This window comes from Pelecanus crispus, chromosome 7 (genome assembly GCF_030463565.1).
Source record: "Pelecanus crispus isolate bPelCri1 chromosome 7, bPelCri1.pri, whole genome shotgun sequence".
Classification (NCBI taxonomy): Eukaryota; Metazoa; Chordata; class Aves; order Pelecaniformes; family Pelecanidae; genus Pelecanus; species Pelecanus crispus.
Genome location: NC_134649.1, coordinates 27308117 through 27330295, shown reverse-complemented (window position 1 = coordinate 27330295; position 22179 = coordinate 27308117). Strand labels below are relative to the sequence as shown.

General features: G+C 41.1%; 1 protein-coding gene across 1 annotated transcript in view; it reads right to left on the bottom strand.

Moving 5' to 3' along the window:
- The window catches only part of WNT7A (Wnt family member 7A), a 37287-nt gene that overhangs the window by 12089 nt on the left and 3019 nt on the right, over positions 1–22179 (bottom strand). Inside the window, exon 3 of the mRNA XM_075713860.1 lies at positions 10439–10710. Within this exon, the coding sequence (XP_075569975.1) occupies positions 10439–10710 (272 nt within the window). The remainder of the gene's footprint in view (positions 1–10438; positions 10711–22179) is intronic.

Below are 22179 nucleotides of genomic sequence, written 5' to 3'. Positions count from 1 at the left end.
CAATACATAAACCCATCAGTAACAGAAACCATGCATGTCTACGGCACACATTTAATTTATTAATCAGATATTAATTTTATAAATCTCTCTTTAAGAGGAACGTTAATATGTACGTTAACAGTATAATGCTGTTAAATAGAATTACAAAAAAAATCTTAATGCTAAGGTATTCCTTAGCATAGTTATTTAAATCTATAATGCTCTAGAAAATATTTTAAGACTTTGATTACACCTTTTAGCCTAAATTTGCTCCAACTATAGCAATGCAGACTTCTCAGGTTGATTTTCTGAGAGAACAAAGGCTAAGTGCTCACTTGGTGTCTGTCTCCTTTCTGCCTTTCTAGCTTCTAATGTCACATTGGTAATGGCTGCACCTTTTTAGTAATTTCAACCAAATATGAAAAAGGGTAGATATTTGAAGAAAATTCTGTGAAATAAAAGACCATAAGGAGGATATAGATCCTATAAATACTCCAGGTGGCAGTGTAAATGTTAGTGGTGTTAGATCCTGAGCAATTCAAAAACAGAGTTTGCCATTGCCTGTAAGACTTGCTTTTGTAGGAGAGCATCTCCACGTTTACATTTCCTGGAGCTTTCTTTTTTTTAACCAAGGTCTTAATCCAAGCCTTTGGACAGATATTCTTGACTCCTTATTGAACTTCTTTATTTACACACTAACTATTGTGCTATGTCAATAGTTAAATGTTTTATGACTGCAGGATTTATGTACCCAAAGATAACTGTATGTGCTATGACTCACTTAAAATCTCATGTGGGAATGGCCCTGTAAGAGAATACACGGTTGTACTCGTAATTGTGTGTGGTCTTATATTTAGTATAAGATCTAGTATGCTGAAGACAAGGCTCGTTTCCTTAGTGTAGGCCACCAGCTGACACTACCAAGAGAATCTAATGCTAGAGCACTAGCAATAGATGTTGGCTTAGGTCTGATTTAGAGTCTGTAAATACCGACACTTTCCTTCTTTTTGTCCCAGGGGACCAGATGCAGTCCATTAGGTGCAGCTCACTTTTAAGTACCAGAAGGCTCAGGGTTGTTTCAATAACCAGTTCTAATGCAAATTAGTACTAGTGCCTTTTGGCACTAATTGGGCATGCAGAGCCAAGCATCCTCTCTGCAATTACCTGAAACCCTTATCCTTTAATAGGTACATTCTACATTCTTCCAGTACCAAAACAGGTCTTGTTTGTGTCCTTGGACTAAAAGGTTGTTCTTCATTTAATTGATTTTTTAATTGTTTGCTTCAAAATACCTGGAAATTCTTTCCATTAAAGCAAAAGTCTGTTCCATTTGTACAGCAAATGCTAGCAATTATTGCTTTTGATGAGTGTTCAGGGCTTCATGACTTCAGAGTTTTCTGCCACCAGTGTCTAATAAAGCATTTGAAACAAACCTTGATTTAACTTTCATCTTTACCAAAAAACTCTTTTATATATTGTTCCAAGCATCTCTGCTTAGCCCAAGTAACTGAGTTCATGTTACTGACTCATCATTGCAGGCTCTTGGAAATGTTCCTGGAGACACCTTCAGTTCAGACTCTAGAGGCTTGGGTTGTAACTGCAGAAGGTTCCCATTTCTATCCCTGTTGACACAGCATGGCAGCAGAGATTGAACCACGCAAACCTAGAGTTACGTAATGAATGGGTATACTTTGTCAGAGATGTAATAAATGAGTCTGCACAGTGCAACATTTCCAGCATAATTCAGTGTAAATTTTATGTGTAGCATAAACACTGCCTGTTTGTGTATTAAAAATGTTCTCAGTGAATAACCTAACCATTAGTTTCCTGCTAACTTGACCAATACCTGTCTTATGTTGTTTTTAGCTAAAATGCTAAAGTATGGAGATGGAAGTGTCTAGTTTTATGCAAGTAAACCAGTCTTAGATTTGGAAACCTAAATTTGAAGTTTGACGAATGTCATCTGCAAAATACAGGAGAAGCAGAACTGTGCTTATCAGCTATTTCTGAAAATTTTGCAATAACTTAGGCCTAAATTTAGGCATGAAGCTCAAAAATTTTGGATTCTGATTTAATTTCTCAATAAAGCATCAAAAAGCACAGGTTAATAGAAATAACACAAGACAAAACAGCCATATTCATAGTTCAGAGTTAAGGTTAATTGGTGCTGTGTTTTCTCTTTCTTACGACTTTTATTACATGATCAGCATAAGTTTTATGATACCCAAACATAGCACGTATTTGCTTTGAAGAGCTTATGCTTTGATAGCTGCATTTGTTTCAAATCGGTAATGTTTCTTTAGAAATGAGGCCTTTTGTTCTGCAACATGACAGGCACTGAAGATACTACCAAGGGTCCCATCCAAAGGTGCTGAAAACAGTGGGAGAACTGAATAAGCTATACAGCAACTATTTTCATCTAGGTGATGTTCCCCTCGGAGTACTGAGTGATATGCCCTGTGGGAAATGTTGCTAACTGTGCAAAGAGAAAGACTGAATTAAATTAGAAAATGTCCAAAAATGTGTGACCCAGCCAGTGGCTTTGCTGAGCAAATTAATCATTATAGCAAGCATCTGATTATTTCAGTTATAAAAAGTACGTGATATTAAATTTGGAATTTGAGATCTTTGTTATTTATTAACAGACCCTGGCCCTCAGCCTCAGCTATCTTTGTCAGCAGCATGACAGACTGTCAGCTCTAGTAATCATATACATGAAATGCATGTTTTGCTCATAATGCCAGAATTCTCTAAAATTGAGACTGCAGGTAAGTGATAGCATTTATCATTGCCTAATCTTCAGCGTAAATCAGGAATTCAGTTTTCAACCACGTAAGATATAGGAGGGAGTTGAAAGCCAAAATACAAGTAAGACCATGTATCACAATTTCTGATTAGCTGAAAGTGGAGGACAAGTGGAATGAAAATTCATTCTTGTGGATTACAGTTCTTGTGCAGTCCAATTCCCTCTCATAATTTAGACCAACATTAATGTTCCCTTTATCTTTACTCTGGGCTGTTGAGAAGATGCAGAGCTTGTCTGTCAAGTTTGGACTTGTTTTAAGACTATGATCTAAAAAAAGTAGGAAAGCCATAAAACAGAACTTTGATCCTTTCAAATACAAACAAAATACTGTAAGAGTGCACAGGAAGTATATTTTTTTACACACCTAGGAAATTGCCCAGCAGAGTCTTGTTGTGCAGTGCACTCAGTAGGGATGGGGTTTTTGGAAGCACTCAGCTGTGTCCTGCAGTCCCACCAACCTCAATGGGAGTTTTCCCATTCAGTGAATTGGACTTCCTCCAAATTCAGTGCTTGGCCTTTCTGGAAATCCTGCTGCCCCCCAACAAACCTGTGGCAATGAAGTTGCCAGGAAAGACTTTACTGCATCTAATGCTCCTTTTCTAATTGCATTGAACTACACAGCTGTGGTGCCAGGCCTTGAGGCTAGCGTGCTTGGAGAGAAAGGAGGTACTGTGAGCAGGAGGGCTGTGAAGCACAGGAACTGTAGGGTGGGACAGGACTGGGTTTACCTCGGATAACATGCTACAACTAGACCCAGGTCTATGGGTGCACACTCCTCTTTGCCTTTACCTTTCAGCCATGTCAGTGAGGTTTGTCAGAAGCATTTTTTACATGTTCCATCTGGTCACAGTGAGGCACAAGCCACATGTATAAACCTTCTCCTAAACCTTCTCCATATACTCAGTTTAATCTAGGCAAATACTGCACAGCTTAATTAAAGAAGCCAGCTACAAGGACATTCTACATAGGCATATTTGGTGCACCTAGCACCAGATTTTCTAGATGTTATATGATATTTTAGCAGTGGACCAGCATTTTTTATTTGTTAAGACTACTATTCCTTTCTGAGTGGAAGTGATGTGTGTTGCTTTGGCTGAAGATTGTTTGCGCAGTGTTTTAGGCATGGTTATCTCCATTACAGTTGTGCCACTTCTCTGCCCCATTCTCCACTGCCAGGCTCCATGTTAACATGTCTACCAACCTCATCCATCAGGGGTCTAAACAGCTACAGTTGAAGTCTGTCAGAATTGCTACTGCCACTATCAACAAGGGACACCTACTTGCCAACAGACTGAACTCCCCATCTTCCTACAGGAACTGACGCATGTCTCTCTTCAGTGAGGCAAGAAACCTCAGAAAGGGCTCAGTCAGTTGTGTATTGCAGGCACAGCACAGGGCTAAGTGCTCTGCTTGTTGCTTTTAACACACTCAACACATTTGTTGACAATGGAGGTCCAAGTGAAGGAGTAGTAAGGGGAGCTAGATGTAAATGAACAAGGTCTTGAGCAAGGAGGCATCACAACTAGTCCTGAGTATGCATCTCTCTTCAGGATCTCTCACAGGAACTTGTAACTAGAAGTGGAAAGTTACTCCTGAAAAATGCTTCCCAACTTCCAGCCACTCTAAATCAGCAATGTACCACAGCTGTGATGGTTTCACAAGTAGTTAGTATCTACCAGTAAAGAGGAAAATCATTCATCAGCTTTGTATTTAAGGAGCATCCTTAATATTAAGAACTAGAAGCTTCTGAATACAAAAATCAGGAACATTTCTGTGCCCATGCCAAAAAAAAAAAAAAAAAAAAAAAAGTGAAAAACCATTGGAAAATGTTAAGTGCAGTTGCAAGGGTACTGCTAAGTTCTGAACTCCAAGAAACATGTGGCTGTGCTGCTGATACTGTAATATCACTTGACTGCTGGTGCCAGGAGTATCAGGGCAGCCTCACCCAGTTCTGTTCTGCTCAAAGCTGGTCTCCTAGACTCTCTGGAGTCTATGGTAATTTTCAGCAGTTCCAGACACAGGGGAGCTTTATTCTGGTGTGCATGTGCATTAGAGACATTCTTTCTGATGGAGCCGAGAGACAGCTGAATACGGAAGTACATGGTTTTGGTTACTATTAGCCAGTTGCGCTACGTGCAGAGATTGCTTAGGGCCAGATTACAGCTGGTACATATATGTGGGAAGGAATCTTTTGGCTCCACTATGGTCCCTGTGTCCTCCTGGCATACCGACTGTACCCTGCTAGCACTGCTTTTGCCAGACAGTATTCATCCCTGATTGTCTTCTGGAAACAGAGCTCCTACCAGGAGCTGCTGGACTGCTGGGGTCCCCCTGGAAGGTTGTGGTCTTCCTTGGGCAGGGCCACCCCAGCGGGACTGCAAGCCCACAAGCTGCACTCACTCTCCACTGAAGGCAGCTGAACTGAGCCACGGGTGCAAGCAGGAATAGTGCCATGTTTTCACATGCTTTAAGGCTTAGTTCAGGCAGAACTATTAAATCTCCAGAATTTCATAGAATCATAGAATCGTTTAGGTTGGAAAAGACCCCCAAGATCATCCAGTCCAATCATTAACCTAACATTACCAAGTCCACCACTAAACCAATTAAGGGTAGAGTAGCAATTTCATGTTTCCTGGCTCGATGGCTGGATTATTTATAATGCAAGTAAAAATGAGGAATCATTAAGATTGGAAAGGACCTCTAAGATCATCAGTCCAAGCATCAACCCAACACCACCATGCCCACTAAACCATGTCCCAAAGTGCCACGTCTACACGTTTTTTGAACACTTCCAGGGATGGTGACTCCACCACCTCTCTGGGCAGCCTGTTCCAATGCTTGACCACTGTTTCTGTGAAGAAATTTTTCCTGCTATCCAATCTAAACCTCCCCTGGCACAGCCTGAGCCCATTTCCTCTTGTCCTATGCCTATATTCAGAAAAATTATAAATGGTAAATTGTTTGGCAGGCACTTTTATTAGTCTTGTCTCTTTTCTAACAATGAGCTAGATGCTTGTGACCCTTCAAGTGGTTCATCTGCAAGAGCTTGTGTTCTGTGCTGCATCTTGTAGTCAGGCTAATAGGCTAGTTAAATTAAAAGATATCTTGAATGAAGTAGAAATAGCTGTCTCCTCTAGAGGATAGTTAAATTCTTGCAGTGGTGTGGTGATTGCACACTATGTAAGAACTGGAAGAAGTTCAGGAAAGTTATATGGCAGCCACCTCCTTCTGAGGTCAGAGATGCTAACAAGTAAAGGGGCTAAATGTCCTAAGTGTAGGCTTTACAGAATAGCTTGGGAGAACTCCTGAACTCCATGCTTTCCAAATGCTGGTGTTTCACTTCAACATTATTACCATTTTTCCTGAAGGATAAAATACTAAACACTTCAATCTATTACGATTACTGCATGATCCACTTCAGAAACACCTTCTGGTTTCTCATAGCTTTGCTTGATATTTGCAGCAACTCTGTTAGGCATGTACTGCACTTCTCCTGTGAGCCTTGGAGCTGCTTTCTGAAATGAAACTGATTCAGAGGATGAAGATACATTGCAAAGTTAGTGCACCTAGGTATGCCTCCAAAGAGAAACTCTGAATAAAAATCCACCTTGATGTGCTCTTGAATTGCAAAAGCCTTCTAATGCAGCCTGTGCCTTTGATTTATAACAATGACTCATAATATTGCATTATACTTAATATGATGTAACACTGATGCAAGATGCCATTCGTGGAATTTCAATGTCACAGAGAAAAAGAGAGGAGAGAGCAATCTGGCCATGTACCTTGCCATGCTGTCAAAATGAAAAGTTTACAGCCAAAATATGCAGAACCTTTCATACCTACTTTGGTATTTTTTATCAGGATAACTGGGAGAATAACATTTTTATTTCCTGGAGCATAAGTGTCTCTCAGACATATGTTATCATGTTACGTACAGTAATTTAATTAACTTTGCACTTGAGAAGACAAATTTGCTAACAGACAATTCAGTCTTGCAATTATAATCCCTCACATGGAAGTTTGCAGGGCAAATCAGGATTATGCCTTTAAATTAATTCAAGCTTTATCTCTCTTTTGTGACCCAGCTGTTATGAATTCTCCTCCTGTTCTCCCTGTACTGTTTGCTTCTTCCTGCAGTGAATCAGCATTTCAGGAAATACTAATTCAGAGAGGAAAGACACCCTAAACTCTGTTTCTGGAGGTCAGAAATAGCTGCTCTCCAATAGGTTTGACAAATGATGTGAGGCTTCTTGGGCTGCTTGGGGCCAGTTTTGTAGGGTGTATTTGACCCCTGTTTCGAATTCTGCCCCTTCCCCTCCAGCCTGGGAACTTTGAAGTTGTACCTATATGCTACAGAACTGAGTCCTGGTGCTTTGTTGCCAAGATAGAGAGAGAAACAGAGAGTTAGAGCCCTGTCCTTTAACAGTAAGGAAAACTGTTATTTGCTCCACCCAAGCAGTGGAGGCATCATGGGTCCTCATTCTGCAGGGACTGTTGGCATTGCTGGCATTAGTTTGCAGTGTGGGAGCAGCTGGAAATGGAGACATTTCACACACACTGATCTCAGGTGGGACACGCTGCATCATGGGTGTGTACATGAGTATTTTTCAAGCATCGCACTAGCAAGGCTGTTCAGGAAAGGGTATAGCAACATGGATGTTCTCCACCTCTGAAATCCTCCACATTTAACACAGTCAATTTTTATTTGCTTCTAGAAAAAGCTGACAGATGTTTGTACTATTGCTCTGACAGTCATGTATTCAGCAGGTTCAGAGAGACTGTTGTTGGCACCGCAGGCAGCAGAGACACATCTGCCTAGGTAAAACAAAACTATGAGAAGGTAGAAAGTCTTGAAATGAGATCTCCAAAAAGTCTGGAGCAGGCTTTTCCTGGTGGTCCTCTGTTGGTTTATACCATGCAGTCCTACTTAGGCTCAGTTTCCCTGCTAAGCCCAGCAGGCCTACCTACTGCAGTGTAAAGTCTGTCATCTCTTGCTCACCAAGATGGAACAGGTTAATTTACTTAGCAATTCTTAAGACGACAACTATATAATAATATATGTATGATTTACTGGAGTGCATCCCGAATCACCTGCAGCTGGTGTCATCCTAAAGAAGGACATTTTCACAGGTCATTCATGAGCATCCAGCGGAATGGGGCACAGCACACAGTACAGTTTCTCATTGCATTGCATTGCAGAGTAGTAGAGGGAACTGACTTTTGAACAGCATAGCGGTGCCTACAGGTGAAGATAGCAAATCAATAAGAATTGAACATCTAGTTTATTTTTGGAAGCCCAGGAGGTGCCAGTCTGTCTCCTAGGTGCATAAATATCATCAAAAACGTAGCCACAGGCAAGTAAAACTAGACAAGAATTTGTAGCCCAGAGGAAAGCCATGAAGAATAGATTGTGTGGAGGCTGATAAGATCCATATTGCTCCAAAAGGGAGAGTACCACCTCAAAACAAGACAGTTTTTGTTGTGAAAGGGTTAGGTTGTGAGAAACCTAGCTTGCCAAATACCAGTAATGGACTCCCTCTCCCAATTGTCTTTAAATACCGTGATCTTTCACATAAGAGCAAAGCCTGAAAGGAATCTCTCTAGCAAAAACATCATTTATTCATTCTCTACACGGTGGTGGAGTAACATGCCTCTTCTCAGTCTAGTTACTCTTTCTTTCCCCTGAGATTTCAAACAGAGATTTGTTCAAACAAAGATCAGTAATTTTGCTCTGTAAGGGATGCAGGAAGAAGCATAGAAATATCTCTAGATCAGAACAGTTCCTGAGCCTGCTGGAGAAATGGCAGATCGCCAGAGATAGGACACACCACTGTTCTCGCAGATAACAATGTGTAGAGCTGAATCTTCCAGGCATAATCTTTTAGGACAGCAAATCGTGCACATATAGGTGAGAAACACAAGGAGCTCATGTCCTCAAGGGGAGGCTGCTGAATGCTTTCCCTTCCCACAGGCCAGCTCCAGGACTAGTACCCCTCCTCTTCTACCCTAGGTCTATACCTGGGTGATAACAGATCCAAGAAATGCAACTTCTTTTTTTGTCTATAACTTCGAGCTTTGTAATTGAAAGAGACAGTAGCCAGTTCCATCTATGTTTGCAGTCCTCTATAGGCTGGTGTATCATTTCTTGGGAATCTTTTACTGCCAGCACCTATTGAATAAAAGCAGACCTTTCAGGCAAGTAGCTTTCCCACAAAGGTGAAACTCCTCTGCTACTTTTTATTTCAGTGGATTTGTGCTTTTATAGCAGAGCAGACTGTGGGTCTTGGTGTTTTACCAGGCTTTTCAGTATGTGCCTTTGTGCTACCAGAAGCCAAGTACTAAAGATACTGAATCTCAGATAATTTGATTAGCAAATATTAATGGTTAGTCCTTGAGTTATTCTCAGAATTCAGTGTTAATTTTGGGATACTACGCAGAGTAAAAACCATAATCTGACTTCTAAAACTACTACAGTAGCATTAAACAAAAGAAAAGTTAGGCTTTTGTTTGGGGTGGAAATAGCTTTTCTTCACTGCCATCTGCTTGGCTCCAGCATAAGTGGAGATGTCTCAGAGCCTACAGGTAATTACCACAACAAAAATAGTATCCACAAATTAACTGCTGTTCCTAACTTCCTTCTCCCTTTTTCTTCTAAGTCATACTAACATAATGCTAAAATCAGTACTAATGCACAGGAGTGCAAACAGTGAAGAAGGTAAAATAGAGAGCTAAGAAAGCAAGAGGATTTATTTTAATTCTGTAACATGTGATCAGCAAAATGGTAAATCCCATATGGAAAGCAGCACTGGACTGTAGCTGCACACAGCTATATGAGGAGCAGACAGACATCCCCTGGCTATTCCTAGCTGGTGTAAATCAGAGCCCTTCCACCACTGAGACTGCTCTGAGGCATGCTGGGGAATGCCTGACCTGCAAGGATCTGAGAAACAGAGATCAGGTTGGTCTTGCATCTGCAATGGCTGCCATTGACAATTAGAAAACTGGCCAAGTGCAGCAAATGGCAAAGGCAGCAAATCCAGGGCCATTAGTGCTCAGGATCCCCAGGAAACATGTGTGTTGGAAGCTGCTGAATCCCTGTCTTCCTGAGTGTTATTTCTGCAGTAGCTGCTTTCAGATACCCAGTCCCAAAGAGCGGGGAAGGGGCAGGAATATTGCTGTGCAAAATGATAAACCAAATCCGTATAATGGTGTGGCAGTGAGTCAGCCTGTGTTCTTTTTGCTAAAGTATTTTCCTCCTTGTAAAGGTAGTCCTCACACAAAGAGCAAGGTTTAAACAGTTGGGTTGAAAATGATCCCTTTTCAAATGAGTGAGAAGTTCATGTCTGAACCTGATGAGAATCCCATTCACCCACACAGTAGCAGCAAGCTTTTTATCATAAGTACCATTTGACTTTCCAGATAAAATGTTTGTTTGCTTTTTGATTTTTACCACTGTGAAGAGTAACATTTAGACAAATACTTGATGGACAAATGGTCCAACAAGCTTGTATAACTTGCAAAGGTGCCTACTTGTCTACTGTAAAATGAAGTTAGAATTAAAGCACACTGTAGTTCTCATGCACTGTATGACTAACACCATCTCCAATCCTAGGCCAGAGAAGGCCATGTCTGGGGGAGAGCAGAAGTACTTACCTTCCTCCCGGCCTCGTTGTTGTGCAGGTTCATGAGCGTCCTTGCATTTTGCTTAATCTCTCGGGCATCCACAAACACTTTGGCAAATCCTATTCCATATCTGATGTCAGCAGAGCAGCCTCCCCATTTCCATCCTTCCTCTTTATGATACTGTCCTTGTTTTTCTTTGTCACAACCACAGTCACTCAGGTTGCCCTGTGTACAGGCAGCCGTGATTGCATGTGCTACTCCAGCAGCAATGATGGCATATGTGAATGCTGCTTCTCTGCTACCTGAAATTAAAACAGTGCTGTAAATATGTGATACAACATGGTGACTTTAGTTAAAAAAAGATAGGCAAGTTCCTGCAGTGCAAACAGCAGAAGGCTATTATTAGAAGTGCCGTAAATCTGCAGGCATAAGCAGGTCTCTACTCTTCTAAGTATTGATTTTTGTGGATGTTCACTCTCTAAAATGATAGCTCTCCATAACGTAGTAGGAGATAAAGTATTATTTAGGCAACTTCATACATATTTATATATATATATAAAATATATATTTCCAGATGGTATTAGAAGTAGTCAAACTAAACTATTCATAGTAAAAGGGTGGGGTGGCAAATGCTGGGAGAGGAGAGGAGAGGAGAGGAGAGGAGAGGAGAGGAGAGGAGAGGAGAGGAGAGGAGAGGAGAGGAGAGGAGAGGAGAGGAGAGGAGAGGAGAGGAGAGGAGAGGAGAGGAGAGGAGAGGAGAGGAGAGGAGAGGAGAGGAGAGGAGAGGAGAGGAGAGGAGAGGAGAGGAGAGGAGAGGAGAGGAGAGGAGAGGAGAGGAGAGGAGAGGAGGAGAAAAGGAAAATAGGTGGAATTGGGGGTGAAATTGCTAAAACACCCATATTCAACTTTTTTAAAAATCAGCTCAGAAATGGGATTTTATTTAGAAATTTAATTCTACACTAAAAGGTATTTTTACAGGAAAACAGCCTGTTAGAAATCTTGTTCTGAAAATATTTTAACTGAACTGGAACTTTTTTTTCACATTGTAGGTGTCACAAAGTTTTCACCACTGACATTTGTGCACACTCAATGAAATAAGTTTTGGGTTTAATTTCAAAATTTCTCACAGGATGGAAAAATGACAGGTACCATGACAAAAGCAAGGCAAAGTAACAGCCTCACCAGAGGACTATGAGGAAGTGGTTAAGCCAGTATTATTTTGTGCAATGTGGCTATCATGACAGGTTTCTGTTTGTTTGGGGGGTGTTTCTCACTTAAAATCTATGATTTAATTTATCTTCTTGAAGCTTTATTTCATTCTGGTGTGTGGACTTCCCACATGTGGATTGCACAGGATCTGTGAGGCGTTTGGAACCAGTTCTGCTGAGAGAGGGCCTCTTCAAAATATAAGGAGGTTTGCAGAGGTTGCCCATATATATCAGCCCTTTAAAAATTCTTGGATCTCCCAAACTAAGAACTTACCCCTACTCTTATTTCTCGGGTGACAAAATGTACCCTTGCATCAACAGGATCAGAATCAGACTCTTAATTTGGAGAGGGCAGATGGGAAGATCAGCTCCCTTTCTCCAAACACCTGCCAGTTAAGTTCTGGCAGACCTCAACTGCTGGCAATATTTTATTATACATGAAACAAGCACATTTCTGCTGTTGATAGGATTTCACCAAAAAAAAAATTACTTGGGAAAGAAATCTTACAAGCACTTCATTCTCAGCTACATCCCTTTCACATATATGATCTAGATTTCTGTACTTGTCACTAAATGGTTCTTTTAATGAAAAATATTCACTTCCTTATGGCAAGGAAGTAAAATGGAAAACAAGATGACATAATCAAAACCTGTTAATAGGCAACTTCATGCCCTTTTATTAGCATAGGCAATATTCCCATTGATACTGCTATGCACTGTGTTTATTGGGGAACTTTTAGTCAAGTATCAGACTTCCTCAAAGGATTTCTTGTTTTCCCTTATTTAAAAAAAGAAAAATCATAAAATGTGAAATTGTTGTGACTGTGGACTTTGCAGATGAGGCTTTCTAGAACTAGTGGGTTTTTATGCAAATCTGAACATGGGATAGAAATCTCAGGCTTTAGCTGTATTTGGAGTTGTGCTCTTAGTGCCTCTGTGAGGCTGTGGGGAGAGACCAGAGGAGGCAGGTGGAAGTGGGGTCCCACTCCAGAGTCAATCCACCAGGACCAGTCAGGGCATCTTTATAGTTCCTCCTGCAGTTTATCCTCAACAATACCCTCACTATTTTAAGTACAACACTATGAGAAATGCACAGACGAACAGGGAAAGGGTACAATAAGAAGTCCTGGTCTCTTCATTCAGAGAGTCCCTCCCTGAAGGGGCAATGCATTATGCTAGATTTCTGTTTCATGAAGCAGCAAAATGGTACAGCAGCAAAAAAATATTTTGAGTTGAAATTTGCATCTGTTTCTGTTTTTCCTTTGGTTGGATGATTTCTGATGTAGCACAGTTGTTTTCAACTGGGAGATCATTTTAATCTGACAGACTCAACATTGTAAAGACTAAGCAGATCTTTTGCTTCTTAGAGGGGAGAAAAATTCAATGCAGAGAGCATAAAACAAGCACAAGCAGAATTAGAATCCAATGTCAAGCTTGATCATAAAATATATTACACAAATTAAGTTATTTTATAAGTTTGTCTTGTTTGGGGGAAAAGTTTAGCAGCTTTTTAAAAACAGATGTTAGGAGATTACAAGGTAAACAAAGGAAGCTTCTGTAGGAATTGATCCAGGTAGGAAGTACCTTAGCACTTGTGCAGTATTAATAAATTGGCACAGGCTTGTCACGTCTGCATCAAACTATCCCTGTTTTCCATAAGTGATTCGCTTTTTAAAGCTTCATTACCTTGTCTGGCTCATAGAAATGTCAGCATACAGGGTAGGGGTAGTCTTAGTTCATTTTGAGCCTCTTCTGTGACAGTGCTTTAGATACCAAAACAGTGTAATAGGGTTTTTGTAACCAAATGGGATAACATGAGAACATGTGTTTTCCTGCCACTTTTAAATAACAAATACTACTACTGTACTTCTGATTTCAGCAAACAGTTGGAATGCCTGGAGAATCTCAGAGGGAAACACTACTTTAACAACATATGCTCAGACAGCTGCTCCTTGCAGGCAACAGTTTCTTTCCTCAGAGCTTCTTCTGACGCTCTAGAGCAGGCTGACTGGGCAAGTACTGTTCCACATTCAGTCTAATCTCAAAATATGGGTAGGTTGAAAGGCACAACCTCGTCACTTCTGGATTCCCAAAGATGACAGCTTCAACACTTCTGGATTCCCAAAAACAAACAATTTGGGAAATTACCTGATACAATCCTCTATTTTCTTTCTTGTCTACTTTTCAGCCTACACTTTTTATGTTCATCTGACATCCAACTTAGACTTGTGCCTTACTTTCCCTCTGAAAATTTAGTACTAAAAAATTCAGGATCTTAGCATTAGAAAAAGGTCAGGCTTTGATATCAATGCAATACTGAGACTCTCTCATATTTACTTTAAGCTGTAGGTGATGGTGACTGTAGCATCACAAAATACTTCATAGGTGGGAACAGCACTTCTGGTTCAGGAGGATAAAGAAAGTTAGCAAAGCAGGAGATATGGTGCAAAATACAGGGTAAGAAAAGAACAGAACTGGCAGCAACGCATCACACCATGTGAGATGTAGAGCCCACTTTGGCTAATGACCAGAATAAGCAAAACACTTCTTTCCTAGCAAAAATAGTTAGTCAGTAGGCTGATGGAAACGTCAAGCGTTTCATTCTTTTGTATAACTGAAAGGGTGTGGAAAACCCTAATCTTCAGTCATTACCTTCTCTAGATGGCTAGAAAGATCAGACAGTGACTGGAAGAATGAACTGGTATGTTTTCAGCAGTGAGATCAGAAAAGACCTTTTGAAGAAAGCTTAAATAAAATGTACTCATTGGCATGAGCTACTCAAACTGTCTCTTGAACAATCTTCTGAACCATTTGCTAGAAGCGATGGGTAGAGACCCAGGAATTAACTCTTCTTGCAGTCAGTTCCCACTGAATCCATGCTTAAACTGCAATTGGATTAAAATATATGATTTTTTTAAAAAGATTTGGAAAAAAGTAAAAATATATTTTTAAAATGCATATAATGGACAGATCAGTTGATCTTTGTGGAGGACTGGTGCAAATCATTATCCCAGATGCTGGGTCAACTTAAGAGGTTTTTGTGGAGGCTTTTCCAACCAGGGACATGCAAGGGTGCACATAAAACGACTTGTGATGAGTAAAATGGCAAAAGAAAGAATGATGGCTGCCTGAGACCTACAGGAGTTGTGGAGAAAGGTCGAGAGTTGGTTATATGTGTGCAAGAATTGTAAGCCATCCTTTCAGCTCCTGAATGCCATGTTCTTCTCATTATCTAGAATAAGCAGAGGCTAAACACACACCAGAGCTGAACTCCAAGCATTAGAAACTTCAGAAAAGGATCTACCTTTCAGAGGTTGCTCTGGTCATTTACAAGGCTGGTGATCTAATAGGGATTTCTAAACATGGCTGCATTTCCAGGTATAACCGCCATATTACCATAAGCAATGTTCAAGCTCAGTGCAGAAGTGCTGGGGCTGATGGGGAGGGAGGAGGCACCCCCTGTGTCTGACTGCAGCAGTGCCACCCATCAGCACTCGTCCTTGAAGTGGGGTGTAGGCATCAATATATGCCTGGCTCCGTTCCCCTCATCCAGACCTGGGGCTGTCCTCAGCCTAAATAAGTGCTTCAAGTGCTGTATGAACACAGAGGCTCTTCTTCATGTGTCAGATGTAAATATCTCCCTGTTTTTAATGTTTTTTTTTCTGGGCTTATATATGGTATGCAGTGTGTTGCAGCTCCATTTGCTTTGATGGCAGATCCATGGCTCCCAATATTTCTGCAGCTCCACTCTTTTGATGCAAATCGTCCTCCGAAGCACTGGAGTCCTGTCTTTTGACCCTTCATTGGGTAGCATGTGACAATGCCAAGCTGTCTTTAACTTTGTCTCTGAGCTCTGCACAGTCAGCCACCACCAGCTGAAGAAGCACTAAGATTATTACAAGTAAGTGAAAACATAAATATTACCAGCACAGGTGGCTCTCCTAACACTGAGCATACTTATATACCACTCATGCATACCTTGGAGCATTAATCCTGTAAACTCGCATGCATATCTTTGCTCTTGTATGTAAATGTTTGTGGTACTGAACTTCAGCTGATCAGCAAGTGGTCTGCCTGTGTATTGGCTGCAAAGAGTGGTCTGCATTCTGGTTTTAATTTAGCTAACTTAATTTTTTTAAGTTTAATCTTAAAATTTGAACAGTTTGTAAAAAGCTTCATTCACACTGATTAGAAATGAGAACTTAGTTTTAAAAAGAAGCACAATAATTTGGTGTTGCGTGGGAAACAGGACCTAAGCCCACAAGATACAGAGTGGATTTAATTGCAGGAAGTCGGTAGGTGCTCAGCAGTTCACCTCTCAGGATCTAAGTATGTTTCTAAATAACTTGGCCCACCCTATCAGTTCCCCTCATAAATTGACTAAGCCGTGAAATAAAAAAGACAAATTTCTATTTATCTAACTGAAAAACATGGGCTGTATTTTCTGCTATTTAAAGCCAAAGGGTCAGAGAGGGAGTTATCTGCAGTGACATGAGCTGAAATATGATCATGAAAATATAAAGATGGAAAATACAACGTACCTTGCCAATTATGTGCCATAGCTAACATTACTTCACATCTCTCTATAGAGGTCATAACTCATAGCTAGGAAGAAAAAAAAGATCAGAACTCATCCTCTGCCTACTTTGGGGTGTGCCTCCTCCTTTCTTGGTAGACTATGTACGGTCTTGCAGTTTTTTAAATTTTATCTTTCTTTAAGCTAGTATGTGTGATTAATAAAAATGGTAGCTTTAAAAAATTATCTAAGTATCCCCTTCTTATTTTTCCTCCCCATTCTGTAATGGTTCAAAGTTTTGAGGGGTTTGGTGCCCTAAAATATTGTACTGACTTGAAATGAAAATTACAGTTCCCTATATATCTGCAGCATGTTCTTTGCAAAGAATAATACCAATAAATAAAATAAGTAGAGTTGTTCTAAGAGGCATATGAGGCTTTGGGGGATTTAGTCACTGCCCACTTTCACAAGCTAAATTCTGCTTCATCAACACATGGAATTCTTGGAGACAAAACACTTCAGGTATAGTGACTATTTTTGAAAATACCCTCTTTAAACTTATAAAGTTACTACTCAAGTCATGCACATTACAAAAATCACAGCCAGTATTTTGGAGTTCAAACAACAGTTCCCCTTTTCACATGGCTCTGATCCCTGCACACCACTGCCTTACTTTAGAAAAACCAACATACTGACCCTGCAATAGGAGATAGCTCTTCTACCTTTCTAATGAAATGTAATCTTTTTGTTTCTCTGAAACATGTACTCACAAGACACATCTGAAGGCAGGTATGAAAACCTCCTGATGGGGATTCCAACTGCAGTGACCTTGGGGCAATGTTTTATCTTACTGTGACAGTCCCTGCTGAGAAAGATTGACTTTTTGGCATAAAGCAGCATGCTAGATTTTGGATGTTCAGGCCATATTTCAGCCTGGGCACTGTTTTGCCTGCAAATAACTGTTCTCATGCAAGATGCTGACATTAAAATCTGGTTGTAAGGGCTGGAAACTTAGCACAGAAATGCAAATCCTAATCCTGTTTGAGTAGATAACAAGACTCCTGTTAATTACAACATTTTCTGTATATCTCAGGGGTTTCCTAACACAACTGGTTCAGAAAACAGAGTATTTAGAATCGTTTAAGTTCAAAAAGACCTTTAAGATCATCCAGTCCAACCATTAACCTACACTACCAAGTCCACACTAAACCAATCAAGGGTAGACTAGACTAAACCATGTCCCAGAGTGCCACATCTACCCATTTTTTGAACGCTTCCAGGGATGGTGACTCCACCACCTCTCTGGGCAGCCTGTTCCAATTCTTGACCACTGTTTCTGTGAAGAAATTTTTCCTAATATCCAATCTAAACCTCCCCTGGTGCAGCTTGAGCCCATTTCCTCTTGTCCTATTGCTAACTACATGGGAGAAGAGACCAACACCCACCTCACTACAACCTCCTTTCAGGCAGTTGTAGAGGGTGATAAGGTCTCCCCTCAGCCTCCTCTTCTCTAAGCTAAACAAGCCCAGTTCCCTCAGCCACTCCTCATAAGGCCTGTTCTCTAGACCCTTCACCAGCCTTGTTGCCCTTCTCTGAACTCGCTCCAGCACCTCAATGTCTTTCTTGTATTGAGGGGCCCAAAACTGGACACAGTATTCCAGGTGGGGTCTCACCAGCGCCGAGTACAGGGGAACAATCACCTCCCTGCTCCTGCTGCCCACACTATTCCTGATACAAGCCAGGATGCTGTTGGCCTTCTTGGCCACCTGGGCACACTGCTGGCTCATGTTCAGCCAGCTGTATACCAACACCCCTAGGTCCTTTTCGGCCAGGCAGCTTTCCAGCCACTCTTCCCCAAGCCTGTAGCATTGCATGGAGTTGTTGTGACCCAAGTGCATGACCCGGCACTTGGCCTTGTTAAACCTCATACAATTGGCCTTGGCCCATTGATCCAGCCTGTCCAGATCCCTCTGCAGGCCCATCCTACCCTCCAGCAGATCGACACTCCCACCCAGTTTGGTGTCATCTGCAAACTTACTGAGGGCACACTCAATCCCCTCATGCAGATCGTTGATAAAGATATGGAACAAGACTGGCCCCAAAACAGAGCCCTGGGGAACACCGATCGTGACCGGTCACCAACTGGATTTAACTCCATTCACCACTACTCTCTGGGCTTGGCAACCCAACCAGTTTTTTACCCAGCGAAGACTACGCCTGTCCAAGCCATGGGCTGCCAGCTTCCCAAGGAGAATATTATGGGAGACGGTGTCAAAAGCTTTGCTAAAGTCCACGTAAATGACATCCACAGCCTTTCCATCATCTACCAGGCGGGTCACCAGGTCATAAAAGGAGATCAGGTTGGTCAAGCAGGACCTGCCTTTCATTAACCCATGCTGGCTGGGCCTGATCCCCTGGTTGACCTGCACTTGCCTGTTGAGATCACTCACTATGAACTGCTCCATAATCTTTCCCAGCACTGAGGTCAGGCTGACAGGCCTGTAGTTTCCCGGGTCCTCCTTCCGGCCCTTCTTGTAGATGGGCGTCACATTGGCAAGCCTCCAGTCATCAGGGACCTCCCCTGTTAACCAGGACTGCTGATAGATGATGGAGAGTGGCTTGGCAAGCTCCTCTGCCAGCTCCCTCAGTACTCTCGGGTGGATCCCGTCTGGCCCCATAGACTTGTTTATCAATCTTTCTTCTAAATATTGACCACACTGAACAGTGCAGCAGCACTTAGAACCTAGTTTGTTTCCCACAGACTTGTGCAGGTAATCTTCCACGCAATAGAAAAACAGCAAGCATTTTCACGGTGATCCACCAGTGGTGGTTTACTTGGTCAGTTATTTTGTAATTCAAAGAATCAGACTTTAAAACCTGACACAAGAGACTACACCAGTACTTAAAATCAAAAAGCTCTAGAAAATGATTGAAGATTAAATCCTTTCTTGAACACCCCTGTATCAGGATGTTTTCAAAAGAGTTTGTCTTTAACACAGTGGCAACCCACACATATATACGTAGCACAACATACATAGGTGCTGACTTGTCCTGCCATGCTCAAAAGCTTTAAGACCAGTTTGTCCATGTGGATTCTTGTTTTGATTTAAGCTTCCGTTATTCACATGAGTAATGTTAGATGGATGAAGGTATCAAGGTGATTACACTGAAGTTTTTCAGTGTAAAAGAAACCAAGGAATTGGTGGATTTTAGTAAGACCAGGATGAAAACTTGGTTGAAACCAGTTTTGCTGTAATGCCTTTCAGGGACCACCACATGTCTTCATAGCCCTTGGCTGATTCACTCCATCCTCTCCCATGCACGGTCCATGACAGCTTCTGCAAGGCTGTAGTGCCTTTCTTTTCATAGATCTGCACTGAAACAAGTTTCCACTTTGTTGTGTCACTTTGTAGAGATGCAGTCAAATGGTTTGTATTATTTTTACTTGGGAAGTCTCATTTAATAGTGACAGTGCTGCTCACTTATGACAGAAGGACATAGTTTTGTATTTTTGCCCTATGATGCCGATATGATGCTGTCCTCTAGATACCATGAAATGTATGCATATCCTAAGGCAATTATTTGAGATAGTTATTCCTTGGCTGGTGATTATCACAAACAGTAAAGTTACTGTTGACTACCTGTTCACAAGGTTGCACACTGCAAAACAGGCTACTCGGGTACCTGATGAAAGGCCTTCACCGTAGCACCTGCTCTTGCTGTGATCCATCAGAGCCCAAATCTGATTTTCAGATTCTATCAAAGGCATCCCTTGTTGCTCAGTTGTTTAGGCTTGAGCCACATTCCAGCTGAAGAAAGGTGGGCAGGAGTCTTTTGGCCTATCCTCCTTTAAAACCTTGGTTTTGTTTGTGGCCATCTTCAGGAACAGAACTGCTGACCACTGTAACAAATATGGTTGTGTTTATAAGTGTCCATAATTGCAGTGTTGCATCATCTCCATGGTTATTCTAAAAATTCTCTTTGTGACTTTACATTATTAATAAGGTGTCTACAGAATTGTCTAGAAAAAAATCCTTGTGTTGATCTTGATTGCGACTTTTATAATTTCCTGTCATAATTGGACCAAGTCCTCAGCTGGAATAAACTGATGTCACTTTTATTCTGCTATTTCTTTTCATGTTATTGACACTATTGTCACCAGCTGTCACGATAAGATATCCAAAGTATGTCAGTAGGGAAGAATCTCTCTTTTGAAGGACAAACTAGATAAAATGACACAAGAAATGGAGAGTATATGCTGTGTGCTGCTTGGAAGCATGCTATAATGAGCTGGAAACTCAAGACTGTGATCACAAATACGCTGTATGAGGCATGGGTGAATTTAAATGGTTGCTAACTATAACTCTACAACTAAACTAGCACTGAAAGACAGATTGTATGTGAATTTGTTAAAATGCAGATACACAATGCTACAGATTAGAACAGGAAAATTTTCTTTGATGCTTTCCTTCTACAGACTTCAAAGTGTGTCGCCAAGGCTAGTATCCCTGTTGCCATTTTAAAAATAGGAAAAGAGAAACACAGAGGAGGGGAGTGCCAGGGTCCCTCAGCCACACAACGGCAGAGCCACAAGGAGAATTTAGGCCTCCTGAATCACCCTGCAGTGTCAACAAGAGAATTTAAATAATTTGGGTACCTTTGCATAACGTTAATGAAACAGATTACCCAGTAAAGGTAATGAAACCTGGTTTTGAATAGATTTAGCTTGGTGTGCCATGAAAATCATGGGTTGAGAAATAGTTCTGTGGTATCCAAGGGAACTTATTTGTATGGACTAACACACACAAATCCTATTAGCACAAGAGTTACTTAAGCACATCCTCCCAAATTAATATTAGACTTTGCTCGCTGCGCACATTCAGCAGTGCAGTGGCAAGGCGAGCCACATTACTGTCATTCTGAAGTCATATCCTAATCATAGAGCAAGTACATCAGTGCCACTCCAGAGGCAGAGCAAAGCCCTCTAATAGCGAAAGCAGAATGAGGTCATGTGTGGCCCGCTGACTTTATTGCAAGTGGCAAGACAAAGGTGCCCCACGTACTTCCGAGGTAATAACTTTAAGGACGCAATTGGCCAAGAAATATTATCAGTCTTTGAATGCTGTAAAAGGTACTAATGTATTAATTGCTGTTTGAATAGTATTTTGTACTACACACTGTGTCAAAGGACTGGGAATCTAAAGCTGTTTCTGCTAATTAAAAAAGCTACAAAGGTACAATATCTTTGCCCTAATGTTAACCTGGATTGTTCTTGTGCACATGAACCTTAAAATACGTCCTATGGGTATACGGTCCTTCATGTCACACATCTCTCTCTCTTGTTTAGGGTAGGGCACACAGGCCTGATCTCCTCCTGTCTGTGGGCAGCAAAATTGACTTACAGCTTTATGGCACATAGATTTCACCCTTTTTAACCAGAGTGAAACATTAGCCTTTATTTCTCTGAATGCTAACCTAGAGCACGCCCTGACACAGAGATCTTAGGGAAAGAGAGAGAAATGTAGGAAACTGATGCTTTTTCTTTATAGCCATAGAAAGATGAGCTGTGTCAGATATTCCTGGTCTCTATACATGTTGATAGGCAAGAAGCAGAAGAACAGGGAGACAACCTGAGCAGGAGTGGTTACCTTATAATATTTCATGGTGTTTGAGGGCCTGAGTATTTTTATCCTTGAGACACCACGCATGTCTCTCATGCAACTAAAATTCACCATTGCAGATTTCAAACCTGTGTGATTTTTATTGAAGTTTACTTTGAAATGTAAATGTATAACCTATTTAAATTTGACGTTTTTGGTTATTCTTTAAACAAGTTTTATAAGTTGGATGCCATTCAACACTTGACTGTGTTCCGAAACCAACAATGAAGTTGCCCTATCCATCTTAGCCTTGTAATGGATAGATAGAACATATTAAGAGTTATCACCTCAAAGGCAGATCAAAGCCTACTTCCTTTAATATTGACTTTCTTTAAAAGGACCTAAATATAACCCACTAGCTAAATAATTCAATTTTGGGAGGGGGGG